The following is a 27323-nucleotide window of genomic DNA, read 5'->3' on the forward strand; positions in this document are numbered from 1 at the left end:
TGCAGTACATAGCCGAGTGAGCGAGGGCTCGAAAACCTGGTACGCGACTCTGCCATCCGAATGTAATAAGCTGTAGCGAGTCTCTGTATACGTATACGCGCCGTGGGGTGTACTTCGGAAGAAGGAAGATACCCTTTCCTTTTATAGAGGGCAAACGCCACTCCGGCTGCCGCCGCTACGACCGCCGTCGGACCGAGGTAAAGAGAGAGGATTCAAGCTCCCTTCCCCTCTGTTTTGCCGTTAGCGCGAACTCGCCGACTCGGCCAAATTCAGCTGCCCGCGATCCAGGGACCTCCAGTCGCCGGAGAAGAGTAGACCAGTCGGTCGGTGGGTTTGCCGGAGGACATCATCGCTCCTGGTTTCGAAGATCGACGTCGTCCCGCTGCCTGCGTTCGCGATCTCTCCCATCGTGCGAGCCGCCGTGCGCAGGTGCTTAGACTATCGCTCTCCGAAGGCCGAAACGTCACCCTCGGCTTCACCTACTGAGTTAGGACCACGCACAAGTCGAGCGAGTTTGCTGAGTCTGAGGCATTAGTGCGGAGTCATGCGGGAGTGCGGGTTTCACGCGGTTCTTCTGGTCACTGTCGCAGCTTGGCTGGGCTCGGCTCGAGCTGGGCCGATTGAGAAGAAGCCGGGGAGCGAGAAAATCGACAAGCAATCGGTGAGTACAATATCTCGGAACTATAAGGTGTTATATCTACATGCTGTTGTTTACTGCAGCCCTCTCCTGTTAGTAAAAAAGTTGGGCTAATTGGTGCTGATAAATTAGTAAGGTCTCTGGTGCAATATCTTTGATATGTTGGATGTATTTCCTCCAATGCATCTGATGCTGTACTTCTGAGGATTTCTAGGCATTAAGATAAAGGGCTACTCTTATAGAGGTGTGGCCCGCTGTCCGCAACTTTGCTCTATAAGCTTCGACGTTAGCAGCGCTGATAGCACCGTAGCATGCTGTTAATGAGAAAAAAGTTACACTTATCTCTGGTAACACCCATGCAAGATTATTACTTGCGGTAAACACGGAGGGCCCACAATTCCATCCAGCCCGACAGGTGTATTCGTTGCGACATGCCTATTTCTTTGTCGAGTGTTTGCGGCATATTCTCAGATATGGGCAGATGACAGATTTTGAATACATTTTCTATTTCGAAAGGACTCGCGTTTTACTACGTTTTCGCGTTTTCACGACACCCTGGGGAAAAATAGAGGGCGGGGCTCTTCCTACTCGTTTTCTCGGGCCGACCAGAAATTACCAACGCCAGGACACGAGGCGTTTCCAAACAACTTACCCAATTTCATGTAGGTTTCCTCGAGACAAACAAAAGAAAATGGCGAAAGGCAAACTTGACACGGCAGAAAGATTTCTCGGATGCGAAGGAAAAATAGCCAAGCACGAGCCTTTTGCGTGCGAACACCGTTCATTGATGTGTACCCAACGCGTTCAAGTTGAGTTGAGTTCAGTTGAGTGGTTGTACACTACCGGTGGGATTAGCCTTGCAGTTGCTGCCGGCAATTGCTCCACCATAGCGACACTTAAATAGAAATCACAGAAACACTGTCCGCAAAAACCCAAATAGACACTCCTGAGGTCACCATGTGGAGGCCAAATCCGTGTCCTGCAGGTAAAGTAGAAGAAGGCGAGAAGCATCCCTTCTACTCGACTGGCTCCCGCGCGGGAAAACAATGTTCTGAAGAGTGCGAAACACTACCATTCAACTCAATAACGAGCCACTATGTAGGCTGGAAATTCCATCTCCAGTAAACGAATAATGAAATGGCACCACGCAAAAGCATTGTCAACGTGGACGTTCATGTAAAAGTATGCTCGCAAATAATTAAGCTAAACGCAAGCAGTTAGTTTCCAAATTTCTTCTTTGAACTTCTACCATTGATGGCTACTGTTTCCGACGTCACGGCTGGTGGCTGCGGTATCTTATTGGCGGTGCTGATTATGACAAAAATGTAAGAAAGGAATTAGTAAATAGTATAACAATGTAAGATGGGACCCTGCTGCTCTATGAAATAATCGCTTTGTGATATAAAATTGACATTAGAAAAAACTCCACTGCATGTATCCGTAAGTGGCAGCGTTAAAATAAATTTTCATGGCAACAGGGCAGCTTTATTTGGGCACAAGCGAGAGGAACCGCTGAAAAACTCCGCCTCTGACCGAGAGCATGGCTTAACGAAATAGAAGCGAAAAAGAAAAACACAGGGAAGACGATAGGCGGCGACAGGAATGACAGCGACAGCGCAATCACAAATTTGCGCAGCATTCTAAAGCAGGACATTCTGTGCGCCTTTTACAAGCATATAGGGCACGGAGTGGAATTTGCAGAAATCGAAGTTGTTGTAAGTTATTTAGCTACTCCATAGCTCACACGCAGTAATTGCTCTTTTTTCGAGCAAAGTGAACACAACTCGATCCAATTGTTGTTCCGAATAAAATTTGGTTATCCGGATCTTTTTGGTTATAGTGACGTTTGTCTGGCAGGAAAAGACGCCTTTGTCACCGAGAAAAGTAGATTTAAAAATTTTCACGCCAGTAGATACAAACTCTTGACGTTCTTACCAAAAAGGACGGGTTTCCGCCTTCTTGAAGTGCATAGCGGTGTAGCCTAGGCTCCGAGATCCGCACAAAAATCGATAGGGACGCACGCCTTTCATTGCAAAATTGGTCGGTGATGGCGACACCTGTTATGCGTGTTCTGGACTATCCTAGCTCATTAAACCCCAGTCTTCGGGGAGAAAAATGGTCTCTTTTTTATTATAACGTGGCGCGATACACGCCCGCTTCCATTCGTTCTCGGCGTCTGCTTAACTTAAGCAAATTACTCCAAGAGACGTTGGTCTCAGTTCTTCATACAGCACGGCCGCTGACGTCAATACTGCGTGATTGATTTACTTGGAAAACCTTAAGTCAACGTTTAATAATTACTACACTACTGAATGTTAAGCATGGTGATCGAGGGATATCAATGACAACAAGAAAAAGCACCTAACTCAAAATGAACATTAACCGTCATTTCTTCAGCGAAGCTTCTTTAGAGTTTACGAAATCAAGCAAGTAATAATTAGGACGCTGTGGTTATTAACCGCGATTAAGTATATACGGTTAGCAAGCCTTGCAATGAAAGATGTTTTACGAGTCAATATTAATCAGTTCCCATGATACAGTAGTTCTTATTAAAGGTATAAACACAGAGCTTAGCTCCTTCTTGAGGAACCTGTATCCAATCAGCCTGCAGGTTTCCAAATGACAGCAACTCTCCTTCAACCACTGACAATGAATCCCAATAGGCGTGGTAGTAATGGTCACGTACTTCTTATAAGTAACGGCCGCTGCCTGCCGGCAACGAAGTGCAACACATTTACTCTCAAAATCTTAGCACCAGCATAATGCGAACACCCTCCGATTTCATTCAAACGCAGTAGTTCTGCAGAGGACAACCAAAGAGCAACACAAACGAAAGGAGTGAGCGGTAAGCAGGCATAAAATGGCCCGCTGTACTAGAAGTAAAGCCCAGTAGCGCTGAATGATTCATGGTATATTGGGGTCTAACGTCCCAAAGCGACCGAGGTTATGGGAGACGTCGTAGTGGAGGGCTCCGGAAATTTCGACCACATAGAGTTTTTAACATTAACTGACATCGCACAGTACACGGGCCTCCTCTCGAACTTCGCCTCCACCGAAATTCGACCGCCGCGGCCGGGATCGAACCCGCATCTTTCGGGTCAGCAGCCGGGCGCCATAACCACTGAGCCACCGCGGAGTCCAGTAGCATTGATTGATGCTATTTTTAGTACGTCCTCTTGAAAGCCTATTCTTAAAGTTCTTCAGTTTTTATTGCTCTGTCGGGGTCTTGTGTGGCTGCACAGTGTTGCCCGGATCGGCTCTATTCGTAGGGCGCTTCGCTTTACTGGCACCAACACGGGCTGAACTGGAGAGCAGACAAAAACAAAACGCTCCAATGCCTTCTATTCCTGAGACAGGATATTTTTATAAGGTATTTGAAAGCCTCTCCAATTCTGCATCCTGAACGAAGACTTAAGCAACCCTTTGTTCGTAAACTTTCCCCGTTCACGCAGCGAGACACAAAACCTCACTCCCAAAAGCCGTCATAATCTATGGACGATTTGGAACTCGTCGCTGGGTTCCAAGTGCTTCACACATAAAAAAGAAGCTCGACTTAAGACTCGGTGAAGAAAAGAACGAACGCAAAGAAACTGGGGGGGGGGGGGGGGGGGGGATTTCGAACATAACCCTTTAAACACTAGCTTTTCGGCACCTGAGCCGCCGCGGTGGCCCAGTGGTTATGGCGCTCGGCTGCTGACCCGAATGACGCGGGTTCTATCCCGGCTATGGCAGTCGAATTTCTATGGAGGCGAAATGCTAGAGGCCCGTGTACAGTGCGATGTCAGAGCGCGCTAAAGAACCCCAGGTGGTGGAAATTTCCGGAGCCCTTCACTGCGGCGTCTCTCATATAGCCTGAGTCGCTTTGGGACGTTAAATCCCCATAAACCATAAACCATAAACTTTTCTGCACCAACAAGTTAGACATGCCGTTTAGCGATGGGAGCATTTCCAGAAACAGCGTATTGAATTCAGAAAGAGAAAGCACACACGGGAGGCTGTCAACGAATTTCGATTTTCTAGGAAATGAAAGGTGCAACATAAATATATTTCGCGCAGTTGTAACCTCGCCACATTTACCTTTTACGGAATTCTGAAAACAATGCACCAGTTTCGTGCCTGAAGTGCTGTTAGAAAGCAGAAGAGCTCAAGAATAGGAGAGCTCTAAGCAGCAGCCATCCAAGTTGTTTCATTTGCCCGGACCATATTTCTGGACCCAGCAGCCAAACGGCTCTTACGTCTCTCATGCTTTTCCTGGAGATTCTTGGTATTTTGATTTTAATATTCATTCTCTCGTTCTTGTATTTCATGTGTTGATGTTTTTCATGTATTCTGTCATTGATAGATTACCAACTAGCCCAAACCCACAACTTATTAAAGTTAAGTCGTTTAGAGTATGCAAGTCAACACCGCTGCATGACCAAAAATTAATATCTCTTAACACATTGCCAATGACACTTTCAGCCTCTTTTTTTTAATGCTCCTTTTCTTTTGAGAACCTGGCGGAATGTATTTAACGGCTGTCATAATACCTCAAACCATAAATTACACAAGCCTCGCCGGCTAGAACACGATGCACTTCACTCTGTTCAGCAGCCAGGAAGCCAAGCACTGTCTACTCTTGAGGCATAATAGAGACGCCTTGCGGCTGACGAAGCGTTCAGCGAACCCAGCCTGTCAAGAAGTGAACAAAACAAGCCGTAGGCGCCGCGCAGACACGGTGCAAGCAGACAAAGGACGGAGCGAGCCGCCGACAATCTGGCGCTGAATGTGACCCAGGAGCTCCTCGCGCGTATTCCAGATCTTCCTGCCGACGGCACTCAAACAAGGAAACGAACGATGTAGGTGCTCCGCGCTCCTGATGGCCCGGCAGAGATGGAGGCGCGCGCTCTATATGGTTGGCCGGAGAGCGTTTCCTCTTGCGTACGGAGCTCTCATCGCTTCATGGCCCGCTGATCCTTGAATGTTCTCCTCCCTTGGTTGCTCTCGGCACGTGACAGAAGTTGGTCTCCAATGTTCTGCGGTATGATCGTACTGTCACGGACCGTCGCTTCAAGGTCGTGGCTTAGACAATGGCCGGCTTCGGTGGGCGGGTTTTAGTAGATGGAGAGTAGGCACAGGGTAATTCCAGAGAGTGCCTGTAGGACACGTTTTTTTTCTTTTAATAATCTGCAAGTTACAGGCGCGTGTCAGTACGTGCTGTCAGCAACAAATGAAACGCGAACAAGGTACAATCGGGGGGACTAAAAAATTGGCAGTGACTTAGCTCAGCTATGCCACGATATACGTACGTAGCAAGAGCTGCTGTTCCCGCCTTGTTGCGCATGTTGTCGAGTTGGTTTTTCCGGATCCGGTGGGTGCAAGTTTCACCTTGAATGCAGCAAGAGACAACGGTGGCTACTGATCCGGAGTTCCCGGGTTCGAACCCGACCGCGGCGGCTGCGTTTTTATGGAGGAAAAACGCTAAGGCGCCCGTGTACTGTGCGATGTCAGTGCACGTTAAAGATCCCCAGGTGGTCGAAATTATTCCGGAGCCCTCCACTACGGCACCTTCTTCCTTATTTCACTCCCTCCCTTGTCCCTGCCCTTACGGCGCGGTTCAGGTGTCCAACGATATATGAGACAGATACTGCGCCATTTCCTTTCCCCCAAAACCAATTATTATTATTATTAACGGTGGCATCGCATGTGCAGGTCATGAAAGTGGGTTCTGCCGTGGTGGGTCAGTGGTTACGGCGCTCGGCTACTGATCCGGAGTTCCCGGATTTGAACCCCACCGTGGCGGCTGCGTTTCGATGGAGGCGAAAAGCTGAGGCGCCCGTGTGCTGTGCGATGTCAGTGGACGTTAAAGATCCCCAGGTGGTCGAAATTATTCCGCGGCCCTCCACTACAGCATCTCTTTCTTCCTTTCTCCTTTTACTCTTTCCTTTATCCCTTCCCTTACGGCGCGGTTCAGGTGTCCGCCGATATGTGAGATAGATACTGCACCATTTCCTTTCCCCCAAAAGCAATCTTTCATACTTCTCCCCCTGTCCTCTATTCCTGTACCCTCACCTCTTTCATTTCATTTCTCCATTCTGCCTGCTGTCCTTTATTTCCGCTGCCCCAGCTCAGGTGCTTCAGTATCGATGGCAGATGCCGGGGCTAGCAAAAATCTTTTCCTTCCTTTTTACTATTATTTTTAATAAAACCACTACCACCACCACCACCATCATAAAAAACCGGTGCACATTGATGCAGAACGGTCTTGTGGGCTAGTTGGTTCATTGCAGAAAAAAAGTTAGTACTGCGCGAATGAGACATGACACGAGAGCAGTGTGTTGTAGTTATTGTTCCTGTTCTCGTGTCGTGTCTCATTCGCGCAGTACTAACCTTTTTTCCACTTTGATTCGTTCAGCGAAACGGTAGGTGTGATCCATGATATATGTGGCAGATACTGCGCCATTTACTTTCCCCCAAAACCAATTTTCATTTTCATTTCCATGCGACGCCTGCCGTGGAGACCGACACGTGAACCGCGGCCGTAAGGGAAGGAAAATGAAATAGAAATTGGTTTTAAGGAAAGGAAATTACACATGTGTCGCCTGTCTCACTTATCTTGGTGGACACCCGAACCGCGCCGAATGAAAAGGAAACTGAAATGAAAGTTAGTTTTAAGGAAAAGAAATTTGCCTGTCACATATTTCGGTGGGGACACGAATCGCGCCGTAAATGAAAAGTTTCAAGAAAATGAAACGACGCCTGTCTCCGACGTCATGCGCCGCGCACGTGCTGCTCCTCACTGGTTTCGCGCATGCGCATTAGCTCACGGCGAAATGCTCGACTGGGTAGCGTAGTGTAGCACTCGCTACAAATGCCTTTGGACCGCGTGATCCGAAATCAAAGACAACAGGTATATTGTTAACCGCCGGCTGCAGTCCACACTTGTGCAGATAAAACAAGGGGATTTTGACTTTCACATTCACAAGTCTGGTTTCCGACCGGCGGCTAATAGCTGAACTATCGGCTTCATTTGTGGATCGCACGGTCCAGAAATTTATGTCCCCGACTGTACAATTCAAATAAGAACACTGGAAAAATCTTAGCAGATGGAATCTCAGTACAAGCGTAAATTGATTTCACTTAAATAGCGAGTACTGCCCTTCGAAGAGTTAATTAGCCTGATTTTATTACCTCTATATAAGCTGCCATGTTTGTGTTTCTATGTTGGCATTTCAGTTGTCTTGTTCGCGCTTCATTTGTTGCTGACAGTACATACAACTGAAGTCGAATACAAATCAAAAATTAAGGAGAGCAAAATGATAAAAGTAATGCTAACGGACAGCAAGAGTAGGAGACAAATGTGTATAGTGCATACGGAGATAAGCGGAGATAACCTACGGTCTCTAAAATTAACAGAGTGGATTTAAAAGGGTAGAAAAATGGAGCCTAGGACAGCAGGTGGTCAGGTGGCCGATGTGAGCTCAGAACAATGGTAACGGAAATGGTGGGAAGAGGCCTCTTATCCTGCAGTGAACCCAGCCTGGGCTGGTGGTGATGACAACGATGATATAAGAAATCAAATCCATCCGCCTGTCGCCAACAAAAACTATGACAACGGTCATAGCTTTAAAGGTAGAAGGGAGAGACAGAAAGTTTATGTCAGGACAGACGGAGAGGTTGGCTGGAGTCAGATTTTTCTGGTGGTGGTGGTGGTGGGGGTAACTTTATTCAGTTAAGAGCTTTGCGCTCCCTGAACTGGGAGGCGCATCTAGGCTTGAGCTGGACATCACGGCCTCCCACTGCTACGGTTGTGGCTTTGGGATTTTCGGGGCGGCCTGTATGCTCTGGCAAGCCCATGTAGTGTGATAAAGTGTGCGGTGTTCCCTGCATAGCGGGTATGTGTTTACCTATAACATGGGGTGTATGCAGTATAAGAGGCCGGTGTCTTCATAGTTCACACGAGAAGAGAAGGGGAGGTGCAGAAAAGGAGACACATTAAGCATCGAATCTGACGATGGCTTAATACGGTGAATGCGCTATGAATTTCGAATACGAAATACAACCATACACACCCACTTATCATCATGTATACGGCCTTCATGCCTGACGTAAGAGCAGCGTCTTTCGGCCGATCTCATAGGTGATTGACTGTGTGAAAGCCTCCTGTCTGCGTCCGCAGTAAAAGAAAATTATTCAGCAGTGTCTTCTTCTGCTATAACCAGGTGATTGACTGTGTGAAAGCCTCCTGTCTGCGTCCGCAGTAAAAGAAAATTATTCAGCAGTGTCTTCTTCTGCTATAACCTCGGCACACCTACACTTCAAATGACAGTTGAGTCACCGCGGTGGCTCAGTGGTTATGGCGCTCGGCTGCTGAACAGAAAAACGCGGGTTCGATCCCGGCCGCGGCGGTCGAATTTCGATGGAGGCGAAATTCTACAGGCCCGTTTACTGTGTGATGTCAGTGCACGTTAAAGAACCCCAGGTGTTCCAAATTTCCAGAGCCCTTCACTACGGCGTCCCTCATAGCCTGAGTCGCTTTGGGACGTTAAACGCCCATAAACCAAAGCAAATGATAGTTGCACTGATTCAGTTCAATGTCAGTTTACACAGTACATGCAACTGACTCGGCGTAAATCTTTTTCCTTTTTGGTGAATTCAAATCTAGCCCTCGTCGCATTCACGCGCACGATTGAATAACCCTGTCTCGTCGGCGTGTTGCATGTCGACCCAGTTCAGGCGGGGGTTCGAGTTTTAGCTTCACAATTGTCAACTACCGGACTTCACGAATCGGTGTCGTGCAGTTACACCCGACACCCTTCGGAACGTGCACCACGTTTTCGAACATGGCACACGCCAGCTATCTCGGCGGTATACTTTTCATTACTTACTGAATTAATAGAGCAAGAAAAAACGATTTTCAAATGTACAAAATGACCTGGTCACGATTTCACGGGAGGAAACCTGCTTCTGCTGGCCGCTCCAGAAATGTCAATCTGTGCGACCTCCTGGGTTTGTTTTCGTGGCATGTAGTTACATTGCGCTGACCGTCGCCTCATTTTCGTATTCGCCGCAGAAGTCGCCGCAACGTATAAATACGGAAAGCTTACTGTTCGATAAGCAACATACAGGGGAGTCTTAAACACGAAGCACCGACACGAAGCTCAAGTCACGAAAAGAGAAGCTACGCAACACTAACCCTTCTGCGGCGGAGATAAAAACGCTAAGGCGCCCGTGTGCTGTGCGATGTCAGTGCACGTTAAAGATCCCCAGGTGGTCGAAATTATTCCGGAGCCCTCCACTACGGCACCTCTTTCTTCCTTTCTTCTTTCACTCCCTCCTGTATCACTTCGCTTACGGCGCGGTCCAGGTGTCCAACGATATATGCGACAGATACTGCGCCATTTAATTTCCCCAAAAACCAATTATTATTATTATCAACACTAACCTTTTCCTTCGGGCGTTGTTACATTTTTTATTATTATTTTGATAAAATAAACGAGTACCAACCAGGCCAATGTATGTCACTTATTAGGCAGGCAAGGTGTTTCCATCTAAGGTAGGTGTAATAATAAAATGACTGCTGCATTACTTTTTTAGGCAAATTCTGTGAAAACACTTTTAAGTCTTAGTACTCTTCAGTTACTTTGCAGTGTCTGCATTGAATAGAACCGTGGCCATGTTAATTTCATTTAATCAATCAACCGCATTTATTTCTACTGAGAGGAGGTAGAAATAACAAATCGCGGGAAGTGAGGGGCTTTCTATGACACATACATTAATTAAGGCAGCCAACAGACATCGTAAAGATGAAAGATAATAGGGAATTTTTTTTACTCTAAATTGTGGCGCTCATTAGCGGTATATTTCGTGTGTAATCACTTTATGGCTCTAAATTAATTGATAGCGAACAAGAAAAAAAGACTACGAAATACCGCCAGTGAGGTCCGAACCCACAACCTCCGTATATCGCGTACGGTGTTCTATTAGCTGAGCTACGGCGGTGGCTGTCGGGGTCATTTATGTTGTTAACCTAAACTTTAGAGTGATCACAAGCGACACCCTCGTCGCACGCTGCCGCAATGAAGGTGTTCAGTAACGCCCAAAATAAACGCGCACATTAAAAACATACACTGTATACAACGCTTACGGCGCAAAATTACACCACGCATAAGCTTAGCGGTCAAACAAGCCCAACCGTCGTCTCTAGCTGGTCCATAATAATAATAATAATAATAATAATAATAATAATAATAATAATAATAATTAGTTTTAGGGGAAAGGAAATGGCGCAGTATCTGTCTCATATATCGTTGGACACCTGAACTGCACCGGAAGGGAAGGGATAAGGGAGGGAGTGAAAGAAGAAAGGAAGAAAGAGGTGCCGTAGTGGAGGGCTCCGGAATAATTTCTACCACCTGGGGACCTTTAACGTGCACTGACATCACACAGTACACAGGCGCCTTAGCGTTTTTCCTCCATAAAAATGCAGCCGCCGCGGTCGGGTTCGAACCCGGGAACTCCGGACCAGTAGCCAAGCGCGCTAACCTTTGAGCCACCGCGGCGGGTCGTCAAAGATCCCCAGGTGGTCGAAATTATTTCGGAGCCCTCTACTACGGCACCTCTTTCTTTCTTCCTTTCTGGTCCACTGGACCAGAATTCAGTGTAAATTTCACGAAAAGCACTAACCTCTCTTATAAAATTGGTCTATGAACAGCCTATAGACATCTTATAGACTCTGTCGCCTTCCTATAGAATTTCTTTTTGTCTACTCATTGTCTACAGACAGTCCTAGACGAAATTCTACTAAACGTGTACGGCCATAAGTCTTTAGATTGTCTAGAGACTGTATATAGGATATCTATTGCCTATAGACTATTCTCTAAGATTTGTCTATAGACTGTCTATATACTTTATAGACAGAAGTCGATGGACAGTCTATAGACTGTCTAAATATATTTTGTAAGGACTGAGTTCTCTACTGAACAGCGAAGCTTACTTCAAAAACAGCGATAAAGCCACAGGACGCGCCCTCTATTTTGGAATTCGCCTTCTATGTAGGAAAAAAAGAAAACGCTAACATATCACCCATCAAGACAGCGCGGGACACCAGAGGAATTTAGCCAGCCCCACGAAAATAAACACACTAGCCTTACGATCGCACGTGTGAATTGCATTTCCCATCGACCGGTATGTGCAAGACTTCGCACAGACTTCGCGCTGACAATCCGAGCGCCCTACATAGATAGATACACATGTCAAAAGCACGTAGGCGGTCACTAAAACACGACACGCACAGAGGCAAGACGCAAAGAAAACTCAAGCTCGCTCACCAGGGGGCTTTCGGGAGTCCCACTTCGTGCGGGCGCCTCTACACAAGGAAAAAACGACGTCGCGAAGGCTGCTCTGAATCGGGTTACGCATCTTGCCTTGCAAGTGTCTTCGAATACCGTCTTCTTTCTGTTGTTTCGTTGTTGGAGGAAAGATGGCCGTAATTATCAATTGGGGCTGGGCGCATCCCGCAAGACAACGTCCTAAAAAAAAATAAAGGGAAAAGTAAGGGAAAGGAGGAAGGAAGAAATGCTGTTTATAGAACGTTGCTTTCTTTAAGTTGCTTTTTTTTTTATTTGTGCCTACAGACCGCCCTTGGCGCAGTTATGTAGGCGGGAAGTCCTCTTCGGGGGGCTTGAAAAATCGGAGGTCTAATCTTTCTGCCCGGTATACCGACTTAAGTTTACACCATGTAGCACGAATTATCAATATAGAATGTTTCTCAGTGGATTACGTTGTCCTCTTGTTCAAACATATCGGCAGCGTTTCGTATACGCAATGGCGCTTCATGTGAGCATAATATTTGGCCAAATTACACAAGAGACCTATGCTGTTGCTATCATTTATTTAAACGCCATACCGTTACGGAGCTCGCATTGAAGAAAACCGCAGCACCACTGTGCCAGGAGCGGTATGAAGACCCCCGGCCATCTACGAATGTTAAATAGGGAACGGCCAATTCCGCATGTGCGGACCAGTTATGAACCGACGCAGCGTGGTGCATAAAGGGGACCGCCGGCTGCTGAAAGGAGGCATTAACGCTACTCGTCATACCCTTAAGGCGCAGCTTAAGTATTCCCTCAACCTTTTCTCAGGGTAGAGTAGCTGCACAAAAAACTATAAGGAAAGGTAACGAAACGAAAAATCTACCGAAACCAAATACTAACGAAACCAAAACTTACTGTGTCCAGCAAATCGCAATCAGTCGAAGAGCAATTAAAGATAATTGCAGCTTCTTCACCAGTTAACACCATGTAGTAATCGAAGTACTCTTTATCACGTGAGTCACTAGAGTATAATTTAATCCGCTCCGCTAAATAGCCTGATGTGTGTGGACATTTGTCCTTTTGAATGAGTCTCAGCACTTTTATCTTTGCGAACTGAGTAATTTACTTGCTGGTTATTAGAGTTTTCGTTTTATTAAGGGAGATTCTTCGCTGTCGGCATATATGCACTTTTTTGTCTGAATTCATGCGGCGGTTCTACAGCCTAAGCTGTTACTATCTCTTACACTGGTTAACCGGCGCCGTTGTCGGCGTTGGCATCCGCATCACAACGCAAGTAACCACATTGATTCGTCAACGTGTCATCACGGCATTGCAACGAAGCCGACGTTATGCGTTGTAGTAACGTCACGTATGACGTCAGTAGAGTGACGAGGAAGAAGAAATTCTGCCTTTATTCCGCGCTAGCTGCTCCTGCAAAAGATTCTTGTTACTCAAACGTAACCGTCCTGTGCATTCTTAGGAAAGTCTGATTCAGCTCGATTGAGTTCAATCGCATGAAATTTAGATCTACTCAACTCAACACATACCCATTAAAATGCATCTAAATAGCGCTTACGTCGGAATGGTAGCATATTTCAGGCCATTAAAGGCACACCTGAAGCCAATTTTGTCCAGCGGAGCTCACTAAACCCTGCAAAATTTATTCTAAGCTTGTACAGATTTAGGGACATTAGAGACTTTACGAAAACAGGAAATTGTATTATCCTGCATTTCTGTTATCGAATATTTTATTGCCTGCTTAAGTTGGCTCTTTGTTATTGGGAAAAAAACTGTTCTCAAAGAAAAATTTTCCCAGTATCGTTAATCACTGTAATTGTTTTCGATTTCCCAGCTGCACCAGCTGGGATATATTTTCTGTTTAGCCAGACTTGACCTTATTGGTATTTGTTTGCCAAGTTCGTTCCTTGAAAGCTGCTATCTCATTTCCGTTTTCAGATCCAGGAGTTCTTCACATCGGACTGGGGAGCATGTGAGCCATTGAAGAACCCACTCGTTATACCAGAGGTAAAGACGCGTGAAGCCGTGCATGAACAGTTCTGAGATTTTTTTTTCTTTTCCTCTGCTGTCATAAATATGTTGATAAATTTTTACTTAGGGTTGTGACGAGTCGTTCTTCAGTAATGCTTACATGAAGCGTACCATGAAGCACTTTTAGTTCTTAAGGATGGTAATATCTGTTGTCGAATGCAACTCAAGAACGAAGCGGCTTTTCCTCATCAAAGGACCCCCTTCCAGCCAATAACGTCGGCCAATTCCCATGACCATGCTAGCGTGACAGTGCAGGTAGTGGCAGATGAAAATGACCAGTCCCCTCCCTCCATGATCGGGGATAGTCCACTCCCCGCATTTTCACTCCACTCCCTTGCATTGTGACGCTAGCAGATTCATGAGAACCAGCCGACGCCATTGGTTGGAACGGGGTCCCTTGACAGGGAAAAACCGCTTCCTTCTAGAGTTGCATCCAACTACACTCACAACGCACCTTCTTTATCGCTCGCATACCCTTAATCATGTTCAGTGAATAGCAAAGTGGAGGGGAGAGGTATCAAAAAACGTGCCACCTTCCCCTCTTCCCTGATTCTGCCCTGCCCTGCTTCGAATCAAATGCTACATAGGTAAAACAAAAGTGCAAAAACTTCCACGAGGCCGTAACATTTCTTGCTGCTTATCACTCGTGACATCTCTTCGAAAACTGAAATTCTGCCCCGCCGCGGTGGCTCAGTGGCTAAGGCGCTCGACTACTGATCCGGAGTTCCCGGGTTCGAACCCGACCGCGGCGGCTGCGTCTTTATGGAGGAAAAACGCTAAGGCGCCCGCGTGCTGTGCGATGTCAGTGCACGTTAAAGATCCCCAGGTGGTCGAAATTATTCCGGAGCCCCCCACTACGGCACCTCTCTCTTCCTTTCTTCTTTCACTCCCTCCTTTATCCCTTCCCTTACGGCGCGGTTCACGTGTCCAACGATATATGAGACAGATACTGCGCCATTTCCTTTCCCCCCAAAACCAATTATTATTAAAACTGAAATTCTGCTACAGCTGCAGTCACGATGCAACGAGCGCAGAAACCTAAAAAGAGAATCCGCGCGACCTTTCAGGTTTTGCGTATTTGAGAAATTGTTAGCATTCACAGAATTCCTTCTTTTTTTTGTTACTGAAATGTGGCTAGGTCGAAGCATTCAGTATTGAGGAAACTACATGAAATTGTACCTTCGCAGTTCTCCCTTCAATTCTTCGATTCAAGTCCCGAATGCGCTGCATTTGTTTATGCCTATGTTAGCCACCACCTCAATTCGTTTTAGCACGGAACACTTCACTCAGCGAAGTAGCACACAAAAAAGCCACGTTCTTAGCTGCAAGCAGAAAAGTGCTCTTACTGCTGCATGACCCCGGAAGCAACCGTGTCGTCTTGCTGTAAATAGATAAATGTCTTGATTTTTTGTAATCGCCTTCGAAAGGAGCAAGAACTTGTATGCGAATTTAAAAACATTCCTATACGTTCTTTTTGTCGATGTGCATATCGTGATTATCATGATTACGTGAATCCTTCAAAACCTAACTGCTTCAAAAGAAAGGATTAAATGCTGAGAAACTGCGCACAGCTAAAAGAGAAAGCATGCTGCATTACTTGCATCAAGGTCTCGCAGAAAGGTAATGGGAAAATCACCAGTGTTCATTAAAACATGACCTTCGTAATACAGCCAGCGGAACAGCGTGATAATTCAAAGCTCGTGCATTTGAAATATTTTCAGAGTGACTGCTAATGTTACTAGACCAAATATTATCCTTGCTCTTTCAGATGAGTGATCCTCAAACTTGGATTCGATGTCAGAAACACCTTCCAGATCATCCTAGCGATATCGAGGTAGGTGGTGTTCAAATCATACTTCGTTTAATAATGGCATTTTTCTTTTCCACAAATGTCTGTTTAGGCACATTTACCGGTTAAACGGCGTCAGTGTCCCCGTTTCAGGTCGTGATGTAGAGTTTTAATGTTTACTTACATTCCATATGAAATGTTCTTCTGGATTGCCTTAGGCATGCATAAGGCCCATGTAGGCAGACGAACGTCCAGGGTGGCCTGGGACAAAAAGGCCACGCATGCAGACGAATGTCCAGGATGACCTGTGATGTAATGGCCTTGAAGGCAGAGGGACCTCAAGGATACGGTCTGGAACATATAGGCGATGCATGCTGAAGAACGTCCAAGATTACCCGGTACTTAAGGATCATGTATGTGGAGGAATGTCCAGGATTACCTAGGGTATTAAGGACGCTGTGGAGAATTTTCCGTCTATACTCAAGTGTTTTGTAGGATAAATTGAGTGCGCAAATGGCATATTATCGTGTGGGCCTTCGTAACAATAGCCTGTTAAAGCGTCCTTGTTTATACGCCTGGAGGCCACAGGTAAGGATATTTCGGGTCATAATAGCTAGTCAATACTGTCTTCCAGGGTCATTTAGTGTTCCGTACAAATGCACAATACCGTATGACATACATTAAGTTCTGCTTGCGTCTAAGTGCTTCATCTCATTGATTCAAACTTCGCAGGAATACCTTCCCAGGCTCAGCCGCTGTATGCTGAAGAGCACAGGATGGGTAAGCACTACTCATTGTTAAACTCGTGTTGAACTTTTGTATGCCTATTTGAAGCGTGCTGTGGTATGCAACATAACCCTGTAACTTCCTCTTGTTTACCCTTGACATAACCAACGCAGGTACGAAGCAACGGAAACATGAACCTCAGTAAATACCTTCAATACCTCAGTCTCCTGGGACTTGATAATGAAGTAAGTACTGTTCCATCTTATCACAACAGCAATTCTCATAACTCTAGAGGCGTATACATTTCAATTTCTTTTCAAGAGGCAACTTGTCCATTCGAGCCGATTGGTTAAAATGCAGTTCACAGTGATCAAGGCTTGTGCTTGATGAAGGTTTCTCTCCATCTTCAATTAACAGTATTAACTATACATGTTTACAGATAATGAAAACAACCCGCGCGCATAGCAGCAAACGTGCCGGTACTGCCGGCGTCAAGTAAAATGCGGAGAAGGCGACCAAAATATCAAAAGCAAAACGAGAATATATTCGTAGAAGAAATCTTAATATCAGCTTACTTTATTTTCACTTCGATGCTGGGTGGACCGCTGGATGGAAGTGTTAGTGGACCCGACCCGAAATGTTAATGGACAAGAGGAACGCATATGAAAAACACAAACGAGCTTTACTAGAGACAAACTCATCAACTACTCGGCAGGTCGTGTCTTCTCGCTTTTTCTTCAGCTATGTTTCTTTTCGCGGTGGAAAAAGATTGAAACAGCTTGTCAAAAAAAAAAAAGACTTTTAGCGAAGTTCTCTTCGGACTGGCTGTGCAGTGGTTGCAGTCAATGTGCTGTGGTCGTTAAAGTACGCGGCAATTAATTTTTACGACGCGATACCGTGACACATACATTTTCTTGCTGTTTATTGTGGATGACTTCGCAAATCGTTTCGCCGCAGTCGTTCACGTCAAATAGCCTTTGTTTGCTTGAGTTTTATGTTCCCACAGACACTCCAAACTCTCATGGACTACCCGAGTGGTAGTACGCCAGAACAACAATCTGCTGCCGCTGATCAAAGCGCGAGCGTGTGATTGACAGAGTGAGGTGTGTCATGACGACACTTTGACTAACTGCATCAGCTTAGTAGCTCATTGCAGTGTATAACCAACCCCTGTCGCGGAATAATGAGAATGATTTCGCTTCGATCTGCCACAAGTTGAGCATGCCTTAAGTCACGCACGCCCAAAATGACAAGCGTGGCAGCTGGACCAAAATAAAACAGCTAACCGCATTTAAGAGCTCCCACTCGTCTCGTGTTGAATTTCTTCAAAAAGAAATTTTTGTGAAAAATTTCTTTGACAACACTTTTCAACAATTTCAGCGCAAGAATCCATCAGGTGCCTTTCAAATTTCCGTAACCGTGTAGCAAGCTATAAAAATGGTCCCTTTTTTTAATTAGCGGCGAAGTTTATTTCTACCTGTTTCTTTTCTATCAAAAATCTGCGTAAAAAAAACAAAAGGATTGTTTTCCTCATCCTTATTTTTAAACTTCATAAGTTGTTCTCGGTCAGCGTTTTGACTGCATCACTTCGCACGGGCGACACGCGCTTTACAATTCTGCTGCAAATACGTTAGTATCACTCCAGGGCATTGCCCCAATGTCTCGGCACACTTTTCAGAAGTGCGGGCGCGTTTGAAAGCCGTGAAAAATTGCGCTTGCTATTCAGACACGACCCAAATTGCACCCGCCGCCACCTTTAACCTCCCCTGCTTCGCAGCCTCCGACACCCCACCCACCAGTACACGTCCCGTTCATCGCAAATACATTAACTGATGCGCACAACTTCCCACAAAACGAGGCGTTCAGGCAGCGAATCCGAAGGCTGATAAACAAACGAGCGACGGTACCGCATTATCGCGTGTACAACTGACGCGCGCCGGTTGCTACTTTCAAAGTACAAACTCTTGAACTGTAGAAATCGAATGGAAAGGGGTGGAGCGGGGTGATGCAGAGGAAGCTTGTTTTTTATGCGTGCATCCTCGAACACAGTGCTTAGCAGTGCATTACTGCAGAAAAGCAGCAGGACAACAAATAGGCAAAAATGCGTGGCAGCAAGTAAGTACCCAGAATTTTTTTTTTTTCGGGATGCTCCTGAGGCAATTTTTTCTATTCGGAAATGGGGACGAGGTATAGTGCTAGTCGGTACATGCCCACTGACACCATTCCTTGGAGGACTGAAGGGAATTTGCAGTAGGATTGATTTCGCTGGAGGGAAAGAGGTTGATGGGGGTGGGGAGGAATCAGGGTTTGGAGGGCTCAGGCGTCCCCCTAGGATATATGCCAGCGTGGTAACGTGTATTGCATCCTGGTGTCACCCGACGCCTTGACGTCTTCATGCTGTAATCGAAGGGTATCTGTATTTGAAGTCAATACTTCGCTTTTTGAAGTGAACTTAAACTTGATGTGACTATACAAACTAACTGCGAGTTACTTATGCTTCAATCGTTGTCGCCGCTGAGATCTGCTTGCGTCTCAAAATACGTTGCATGAGCATTTGCCCCGCCGCGGTGGCTCAGTGGTTAGGGCGCTCGACTACTGATCCGGAGTTCCCGGGTTCGAACCCGACCGCGGCGGCTGCGTTTTTATGGAGGAAAAACGCTAAGACGCCCGTGTGCTGTGCGATGTCAGTGCACGTTAAAGATCCCCAGGTGGTCGAAATTATTCCGGAGCCCTCCACTACGGCACCTCCTTCTTCCTTTCTTCTTTCACTCCCTTCCTTATCCCTTGCCTTACGGCGCGGTTCAGGTGAGAGAGAAACAACTTTATTGCCATAGATTGGCGGGATTTAGGGCAGGTGGGCTTGGTGTGGCCCCCAGGTGGGGGCGACTTCCTGGGCCCACGAAATGAGTGCCAGTTGGATGCTCTTGTCTGGCCTTTTGAGGAGTTCGTTCCATCCATCTTCGGAGGGAGCTGGCAGTAAGGTTCGAGGGGGCGGATTTCCCGCGCAACCCCAGAGGATGTGAGCCTGGGTGGCGATTTCTCCCTGGTAACAATTTTGGTAGACGGGGTCGTATTCCCCGTCTGTGATGAGTGAAAGTCTAGAATGGCTAAGGATAGAGTGTGTCTGCAACCTGCGGAGCAAGGTGGCTTGCGCTCGGTTCAAGTCGGGGTGTGGAGGCGGGAACTGGCGTCTCATCTCTCTGTAGAGGTTGGTAATTTCGGCAAAGGTCTGGGGAGCCTCGGCAAGAGCGTCTGGGTCCGTGGGGCCGGCCGCCCGGTTGGTTAGTCCTCGGGCTAGTCGGTCGACCCCTTCGTTTCCAGAGTTTCCCGCGTGGGCGGGTACCCAGACCAGGTTGATCTTATGGTCGGGAGTGCAGCCGCGAAGGATGCGTGCAGCGGGGTGGCAGATAAAACCTGCCGAGTAATTTTGTATTGCTCTTTTGGAGTCGCTGAGGACGGTGCGCGTACGTGGGTCAGCGATGGCCAGCGCGATGGCGGTTTCTTCTGCCGCTGTCGGAAGGTGTCCAACGATATATGAGGCAGATACTGCGCCATTTCCTTTCCCCCAAAACCAATTATTATTATTCATTTGCTGCACTTCCCTTCAGAAATCCTTGATGCTTTCTTGCGAAGGACGGAACAGTTTCATTCTTTGACTTGCTCCGAAACAACCTCTCAAGACCACTCTAGTGTATGCATAAAAAATATGGAAAACCTTTATTAGTAATTATAATAATATTAATAATTGGTTTTTAGGGAAAGGAAATGGCGCAGTATCTGTCTCATATATCTTTGGACACCTGAAAGACGCCGTAAGGGAAGCGCTAAAGGACGGAGTGAAAGAAGAAAGGAAGAAAGAAGAGCCGGAGTGGAGGGCTCTGGAATAATTTTGACCCAGAAAACCTTTATTCCTCACGTATTTTTATTGTAGTTTTTTTAGGATTAGGCTTTCTGCTTTAGAATAATTATGTGCTCATTCTGTTTTGCATCCACGTTCTAGGTCTTCCCCTTTTAATTTTTTTCCGAATTTCTGAAAAATTTCCATAAACAAATTCTTGGTTGCTTGAAATCACCAGTTGCCTAAATGCGGATCGATGCGGTAGTCGGAGCTTTCATTAGGATCAACCCAGCCCGCCTTTGTACCGAAACTGACGTCCCCAGCGTGGCAGTACAGCGTTGGATATGCACAGAATGCGGCAGCAGCGTACGTACTACAGTGCGTAGACGACGTCGACGCAAGGCCTCACTCAGCCACCGCTGACCCGCTGCCTGGGGCTACCAATTATAATGACCCGCGAGTCCCGCAGACCGCCGGAGGCTCCGAGGGTTTGCACAATCGCGGTGCATTGATGCCGCGCCGAGAAGGTTATCTACTCCCTCGACGTCATAAGCTGTACGCCCCTCCGTCCATTCTTATTTCTCCTTGTCCTCTTCTTCTTCTTCGCAGACAATGACCAGCACGAGGGAGGCCCACAAAGGATGCATTTCAAAAGCGGTGAGTATTGCGCAGGGGCGCGTCTCAAGCGCCGCCTATCGGCCTGTGGTGGCCCCGTGCATGATGACTGGCGGTGTGCCTGCTTGCTTTACTGTGGTGCCAAGGATGAACTCCAGTGGGCGCTATGGAGGCTTTGAACTTGGCATCAGCTTGACGAAACTAATATCGCCGCTGTCAACGCGATTTCGGTGGCCGTTTGGGAAAGCCGACTTGGGCGTTGTTACTTGTTGAATGTCTTCGAACGGATGAAGACTGTGGGCAGAGAATACCAGCTGCGAAACTGTAAGCGCGAAGTCGGGAGTTCCGACCTCACGTGAAAAGTTTGCTCACTACGAGACTGCTAATGCTTCCGAATGACGCCAATGGCTGACGTAAGATGTGTGCCTTAGCGCATCCTAGTTCAACTGAGACCGTCGATACGCATTCGAAGCGACGGGCACTAGACAGCAGGGGATGATAAGGACTGAGAATATAACCAAGCATTCAGTTAAAAAGAAGAGGGCTGGTACGTGACACAGGAGCCCCTCTACTGTCTCTATAAAAATAACAGAGCAAGCTGCAGTGCAAGCTGCAATTTCTGCAGTGCGATTAGAGTCAGCACACAAAGCGAAGATGAAAAGCAGGTGTGCACCCAAACCTATGTTCATTAGAGTATAACAAAACTGACACACACACACACACACACACACACACACACACACACACACACACACACACACACACACACACACACACACACACATATATATATATATATATTAGATTACAACGAGACAGATGGTTACATAGGCAACGTACACGAAATAGAACACGGCCTAAGCAGGGGCCTTCAACGACCTATTCATGAACAAAACAGACAAAAAATACCGAATAGTATATGATGAGAGCTGAAGTACCCAAATCAAAGAACTGCGTTCAAAATTCATTAGCGTGGCTGAAATTTTGGAAGTTCTGGATTTAGGACACTGTGAATTGGTCTGATTTGCGCCGTTAGTTCCAGCTGCGGGGAAGATCAACTTGAAGGCCGACATTCGCACTTAAAATTGTGCTAGCAGCCATTTTTGCTTTAAAGATTATAGACAGTATAATTTTGCTTGTATGTTCTCCCCTTTCAAATGATGCGTCCGGCATTAGTATACATGGATCAACCAGTGGTGTTTATTTACGACCGCTAAATGATGAATAATTGAATTTCCTCTTGGTGCTGTTACGGTTTCAACATCTGGACTATGGCTGTACGCGTAAGAAGTCACGTTAGGCATGAAAGAAACTGCAACTCTGGCTACTTCGACACTTCGACACTAGGGTAGCCAACCGGACATGCACGTGGCTAACCTCCCTGACCTCTCTTTCTTTCTCCTGTCTCTCTCTCTCTTTTCTAAGCTGCTTGTCGACCGCCAAGCGTCCGTGAAAACACAGGCAGTTTTCTCTTTTTCATTCTTCTCCGAGTTATTCCTGTGATTTTTACCTACTTTGATTTTTTTTTCTATTTCAGTACAAGGAAAAAGACTACAAAACTCAGGTTCGTATTCCTACTCTATTGGTTTGACCCATTCGACAAAGTGACATTTCTTCCGTTGACCACATACTGGCTCGAAAACATCCTCATCGTTCCATTTCCATCTGTTTACTTTCATTTTGAACAGGACAAAGTCTACGTAGAATGCATTTTCAAGCATTTCACCAAGGTAAAATAGTCTAACGAATACCATTTCGCGGCTTCTTGCGCACACATACACAACTAACGTTATATTTTTTTTATCGGCAGGTCTGCGGTGCTAACTTCCAAGGTGCTGTGAAAGAAGGTGAGTGTATTTCACTTGCTATAAATACTATGATTTAACACAAGTCGATTGCAGCGAATCGTTATTATAACGAAATACATGCCATCATGTTCATAATAAAACACCACTTTCATGATTTCCAAGTCCGGTTATCCTCGCTAAGCGAGCGAAAGGTTTCAAACGTACACTTGACAATTCTTCAGATAGGCTTGCAGTTTCGCCTTACATATATCACTGATACCACTCAATCATATGATATTGTTTACTCTACTGCATGCTCGCAATAAATGCGCGCTTTTACTTCCCCGAAGTACGCCCTATTGCCTTGTATACATCTTCTTAATTTTGACATGTATCTCAATGCGCAGAGTCTGTCCACATTTGTAATTGCTTTACAAAGTTCGGCAGAATATTGTGCGCTTCCTTTTTCTGTTCTTTTTAGTGTTAGGTTGCGACTACAGTGTTATTTTTTACTGTCCCCCCCCCCCCCCTCCCAGCCTTTTTATGTGCAGTTCAGATTATAGCATGTGCAATCATCATCCCGAGGTTTGGGAGATGGTATCGTTTGAAACATATGTAAATTCTTTTAATGCGATGGCATTAGTATGCCAAAAGGCCAATACTGTCCGGCGTTGTCAGTGGCGGCAGCGGCATGCAGCGTTTGTGTCAAGCCGCCACCTGCCATTCATGGCAGGTGATGTTTAGGCTATTTTACTCTCTTCTCTTGCACCTGCCAACCATCTCCTTTTCCTCTCATCTCTTCACTTGCAGGAGAGAGGAGTGAGAGGCCCTACTAGAAAGAATTCAGCAAAATTGACTAAAAGGAGCGATTACGAACAGAAATAGAGCCATAGAATGAGAATGAAAATAGAATCATAATTGCAATAGAACCCGCATTTAGATAGATTGGTGAATGACTGACAATGAAATCAGAATTGGAAGGGAATCAGGATCGGGATAGATTCAGAAATGAAATAGACTGTTGAGTGAGAGAGAAAAATGCTGTCGCATCTTCTCCGCTTCAATCCAACTGATCACCGCTATTTTTTTATTTTTACAGTTTCCCTCTTTCACATTCTTTTCTTTTTTTGCTGCCAGGTGACAGGAATGGCGCGAATGAAGCATCGTTTCCTTCAATGAATGTGTATCTATCGAATTTGATTTAATTGTGAAGGATTTCATTTTTTTCTTTTTAGGCCTAACTAGGCCTAAATAATACCCATGTTATTTATTAACTCATTGCATGCCATGTCCGTGTGTAGTTAAACTGTTGTGCGCATGGTTAAAAAACACCAATGGCGGGAATGTCCTCAAAAGTGATATTTCATTCTAAATTGTTTTTTCCCTGTAACCTTGTAACCGCAATTGCCACTCTTTCATCGGGATTTTTTTAGTTGGGGGCGGGGAACGAACTCTTCGTTGTCGTTACTACAATTTCACCTGAATTTCACTGCAAGTATAAGTACAGAACAATTTTTAATTTACTGAACACGCCGGAAAACCAGTTCGCAAGAAAGCTGCTCGCACCCCGCCTCCGTGGCGCAATCGGCTAGCGCGTTCGGCTGTTAACCGAAAGGTTGGAGGTTCGAGCCCTCCCGGGGGCGCATACTTTTTATCACATTGGTTTGACAATTTTATTTTCTATTTCGTGGAAACACCTACATGACAGTTCATTCACCGCTTATAAGGACATTGTAACTATAGTCGGATACAACTGTAGAACGAAGGGGCAAATGCCGCTCAAAGAAGGCCCCCAGCCATAGGTGTCGACCGACTCTGATGAAGTGCTTAATTCCCTTGCACCTGCTAGCCCGGCATCACGGTGGCTTTAGGGTGCTCAGTCACGACAACCAGTCGACGCCATTGGCTGGAGGGTCTTCCTTGAGGGGCATTCGCTGCTTCGTCCTTGAGTTGTGTCCGACAATAGGCTCCTCCGGTTAGACACTTTCACGTGAAGGCTGCAGCCCTCTTTGTATAACCAGGGAGTTTTAGCAACATCAGCGTTTTGATACTCTCGGTAATGAAGTGTTCTCGAATATGAATAACACGCCTCGCGATAGTTGGTTTTCCATTAAGAAGCAAAACAGCGCAAACTTCACAAAGGACATAGAAAGGGAAAGCGTTAGAACGCGCCAGCGCCTCGTCTTCTCTTTCGGTGGCCATTCTGAAGTTCGCGCTGCTTTATTTCCAGGTGTTCTCACTGTGTTTGTGAGCATTTTCAGTGAGCTGTATAAAGTGTAATTCGAGCAGCTATATCTATGTATGTAGGTATCTGTTTACGCACCAAGGCAAATCACGCCACATTTCTCCCTGAGCATTGCTTTCAGTTCTTCACTGCCACTCAGTGTAGTACTGATATTCCCATCAACATAAATTCTTGCATTCAAACAAAACGCAGTTTGCGCGCAGGAATTTGTTTTGCGTTTCTTTTTGCTCACAGCCATTCCCCTCCCCTTACAAAAATTTATTTAAACAGTCAATAGACTGTCCATAGACTTATGTCTATAAAGTCTATAGATTCTCTATAGACAAACCCTAGAGAGCAGTCTGTAGGCAATACAAATCCTATAGACAGTCTGTAGACAATCTATAGATGTATGGCCAAACACCTTTAATAGACTTCTGTCCATAGACAGTGTATAGACCATGAATAGACTAAAATAAATATCTATAGGAAGGCAATAGAGCCTATAACGAGTCTATAGACTGTCTATACACCATTTTTATAAGGGTCCAAATTACCTGGAGGCCCTGAAGGCATGGTAAACAACATATATGCGCATACCCTTTAGGGTTGGATACCAAAACCAAAGATCTACCTCAAGTATGCAATATCTGCATCTTCTCTTTGTGAAATAGCGATGACACCTCGTGGTAACAGTGTGAATGCAAATCTCGTATATATTTTGATTGTTTTAATAGCGTCCATAACTGCAATGCCAGCCACGAGTGCTTCCATCTCGTCTTACTTCTGCTTCCTCGGTACACTTTGCGACAGTTCCCAGAAGGGATGCTTTAGACTGCACCTCCCCACACATGCACTTGTTCAATTGTAAAGATACTCTTTTCTCTTGTGCTTCCGCTCAGGTTACATCGTCGGCATCACGCAACTTAGCTTCATGCCAAGGATGGGCCCTCTGGAGGTCGTCGATGATGTGGACACTGACGACGTCGTGGAAGCGCCGCCGGAAGGACCCCTGCCTGTTCCTGTCAACGGCACGTCTGCGATTGAGCCATAATCAAGAATAAGCTTTCGCAGCATCGCGGTTACCGCGTGTAGAATAGACGCGTAGAACTTAGTTGAACGAGAAATGACACAAGCGTGCCGCTCGTTGAAACAATAAGGATTGGCAAGTGTAAGAAGTAATCTGTTTCAGTTCAGAAAACAGAAATTAGCGCTCCGGAGTCTTACGACCAGCTAACAACATTGGAAAAATAATGCAACCCTGCTGTTCTCATGCAGCACCATGAAACTTCCCAGAGAAAGACCTTGACCTGATTCCCTTAAACCAGTGGATTAGGAAATTCGTTCGCACGATATCAAACGACTATTTTTTTTCGTCATATGATCATCCTGCATTGTTCCTTCATATTTTACTCGCTAGACAGTATTACATGGCACCTGTGAGAATGTTTTACCCCGGTTTTAAGGTTGTCAGTTATACCGAGCTTATTTCTGGATGTGACCTTATCTGTTTATCTCACGATTCGATCAGACAAGGAAAAATAAGATTTTCGTCCTTGTTATCAACTTAAACGTGTTTCGATAATTCCAATACGCAGCTTTTGACATTCTACACCCTTCCATTCTAAAGCAGGCTACATTGAACGCTTCGAATAAACGCTTTGAAACGTCCATGTTCTTCATAATATGCACGCACAATCTTCTATTGTGCGGATATTTGGCCTAGCACGCTGTCATTGTCCAGATTTTGTTTTAAAGTGCGGAGGGGCTTATAGCACCATACCTGGACATTTTACACAAGGTTGGACCTAAATGCTTTAGTATACGATGCAGTAAGCGCCAGCAAATGGATTCCTATTTACACAGCCCCCAAGTTAAGTAATGTGAGATTCAAAATGCCACATAATGAACAGCGAAGCACCATTCTTCAGAATTTCCAAAGCCATCAATTTCTCAATGCATATCGCACGCAACACACATAGAAGTAACGGCAGCGTACGTCACCAAGTCATCTTGTCATAACTTTGAAATACAGATCTATTCCTGTAAGCATGCCAAGCTGCCGTGTCAGAGAAAAATCGACAATTCACCCACCAAGAAAACATTGACTACATAAATCTCCATAGCCTTATGTAGTTTCAATACTTCTGTTGTATAAAGATCCTTTACAGAGAAGATGACACCATTTTTCACGAAGAATTATGTTGCGAAGCTCGTGACAAAAACATTACGATGGGACCTTTCTTTAGAGTCTTCAGTAAAACTAGCATGCTCTCCTTTGCGTTACGAAGCTGCCTTGTCACGCGTGCTGTTAAATGTTGACTTCAAACTTTGATTTAAAGCGAAATGAACAATTTCAAATAA

The 27323-nt window shown here is 45.8% G+C and overlaps 1 protein-coding gene and 1 non-coding gene across 2 annotated transcripts; both read left to right on the forward strand.

Moving 5' to 3' along the window:
* LOC144105443 (uncharacterized) lies at positions 1–27323 on the forward strand. Its single transcript, XM_077638564.1, has 10 exons — positions 1–661; positions 13888–13956; positions 15749–15814; positions 16502–16549; positions 16669–16740; positions 20943–20990; positions 22486–22512; positions 22637–22678; positions 22759–22795; positions 25862–27323. The coding sequence occupies exons 1-10, from the start codon at positions 545–547 to the stop codon at positions 26011–26013; spliced, it is 678 nt and encodes a 225-aa protein (XP_077494690.1). The 5' UTR covers positions 1–544; the 3' UTR covers positions 26014–27323.
* TRNAN-GUU (transfer RNA asparagine (anticodon GUU)) lies at positions 24305–24378 on the forward strand. The gene has a single exon. It is a non-coding gene; the product is annotated as a tRNA-Asn (tRNA).

The sequence above is a fragment of the Amblyomma americanum genome, chromosome 9, assembly GCF_052857255.1.
Source record: "Amblyomma americanum isolate KBUSLIRL-KWMA chromosome 9, ASM5285725v1, whole genome shotgun sequence".
In the NCBI taxonomy this organism is placed as follows: domain Eukaryota; kingdom Metazoa; phylum Arthropoda; class Arachnida; order Ixodida; family Ixodidae; genus Amblyomma; species Amblyomma americanum.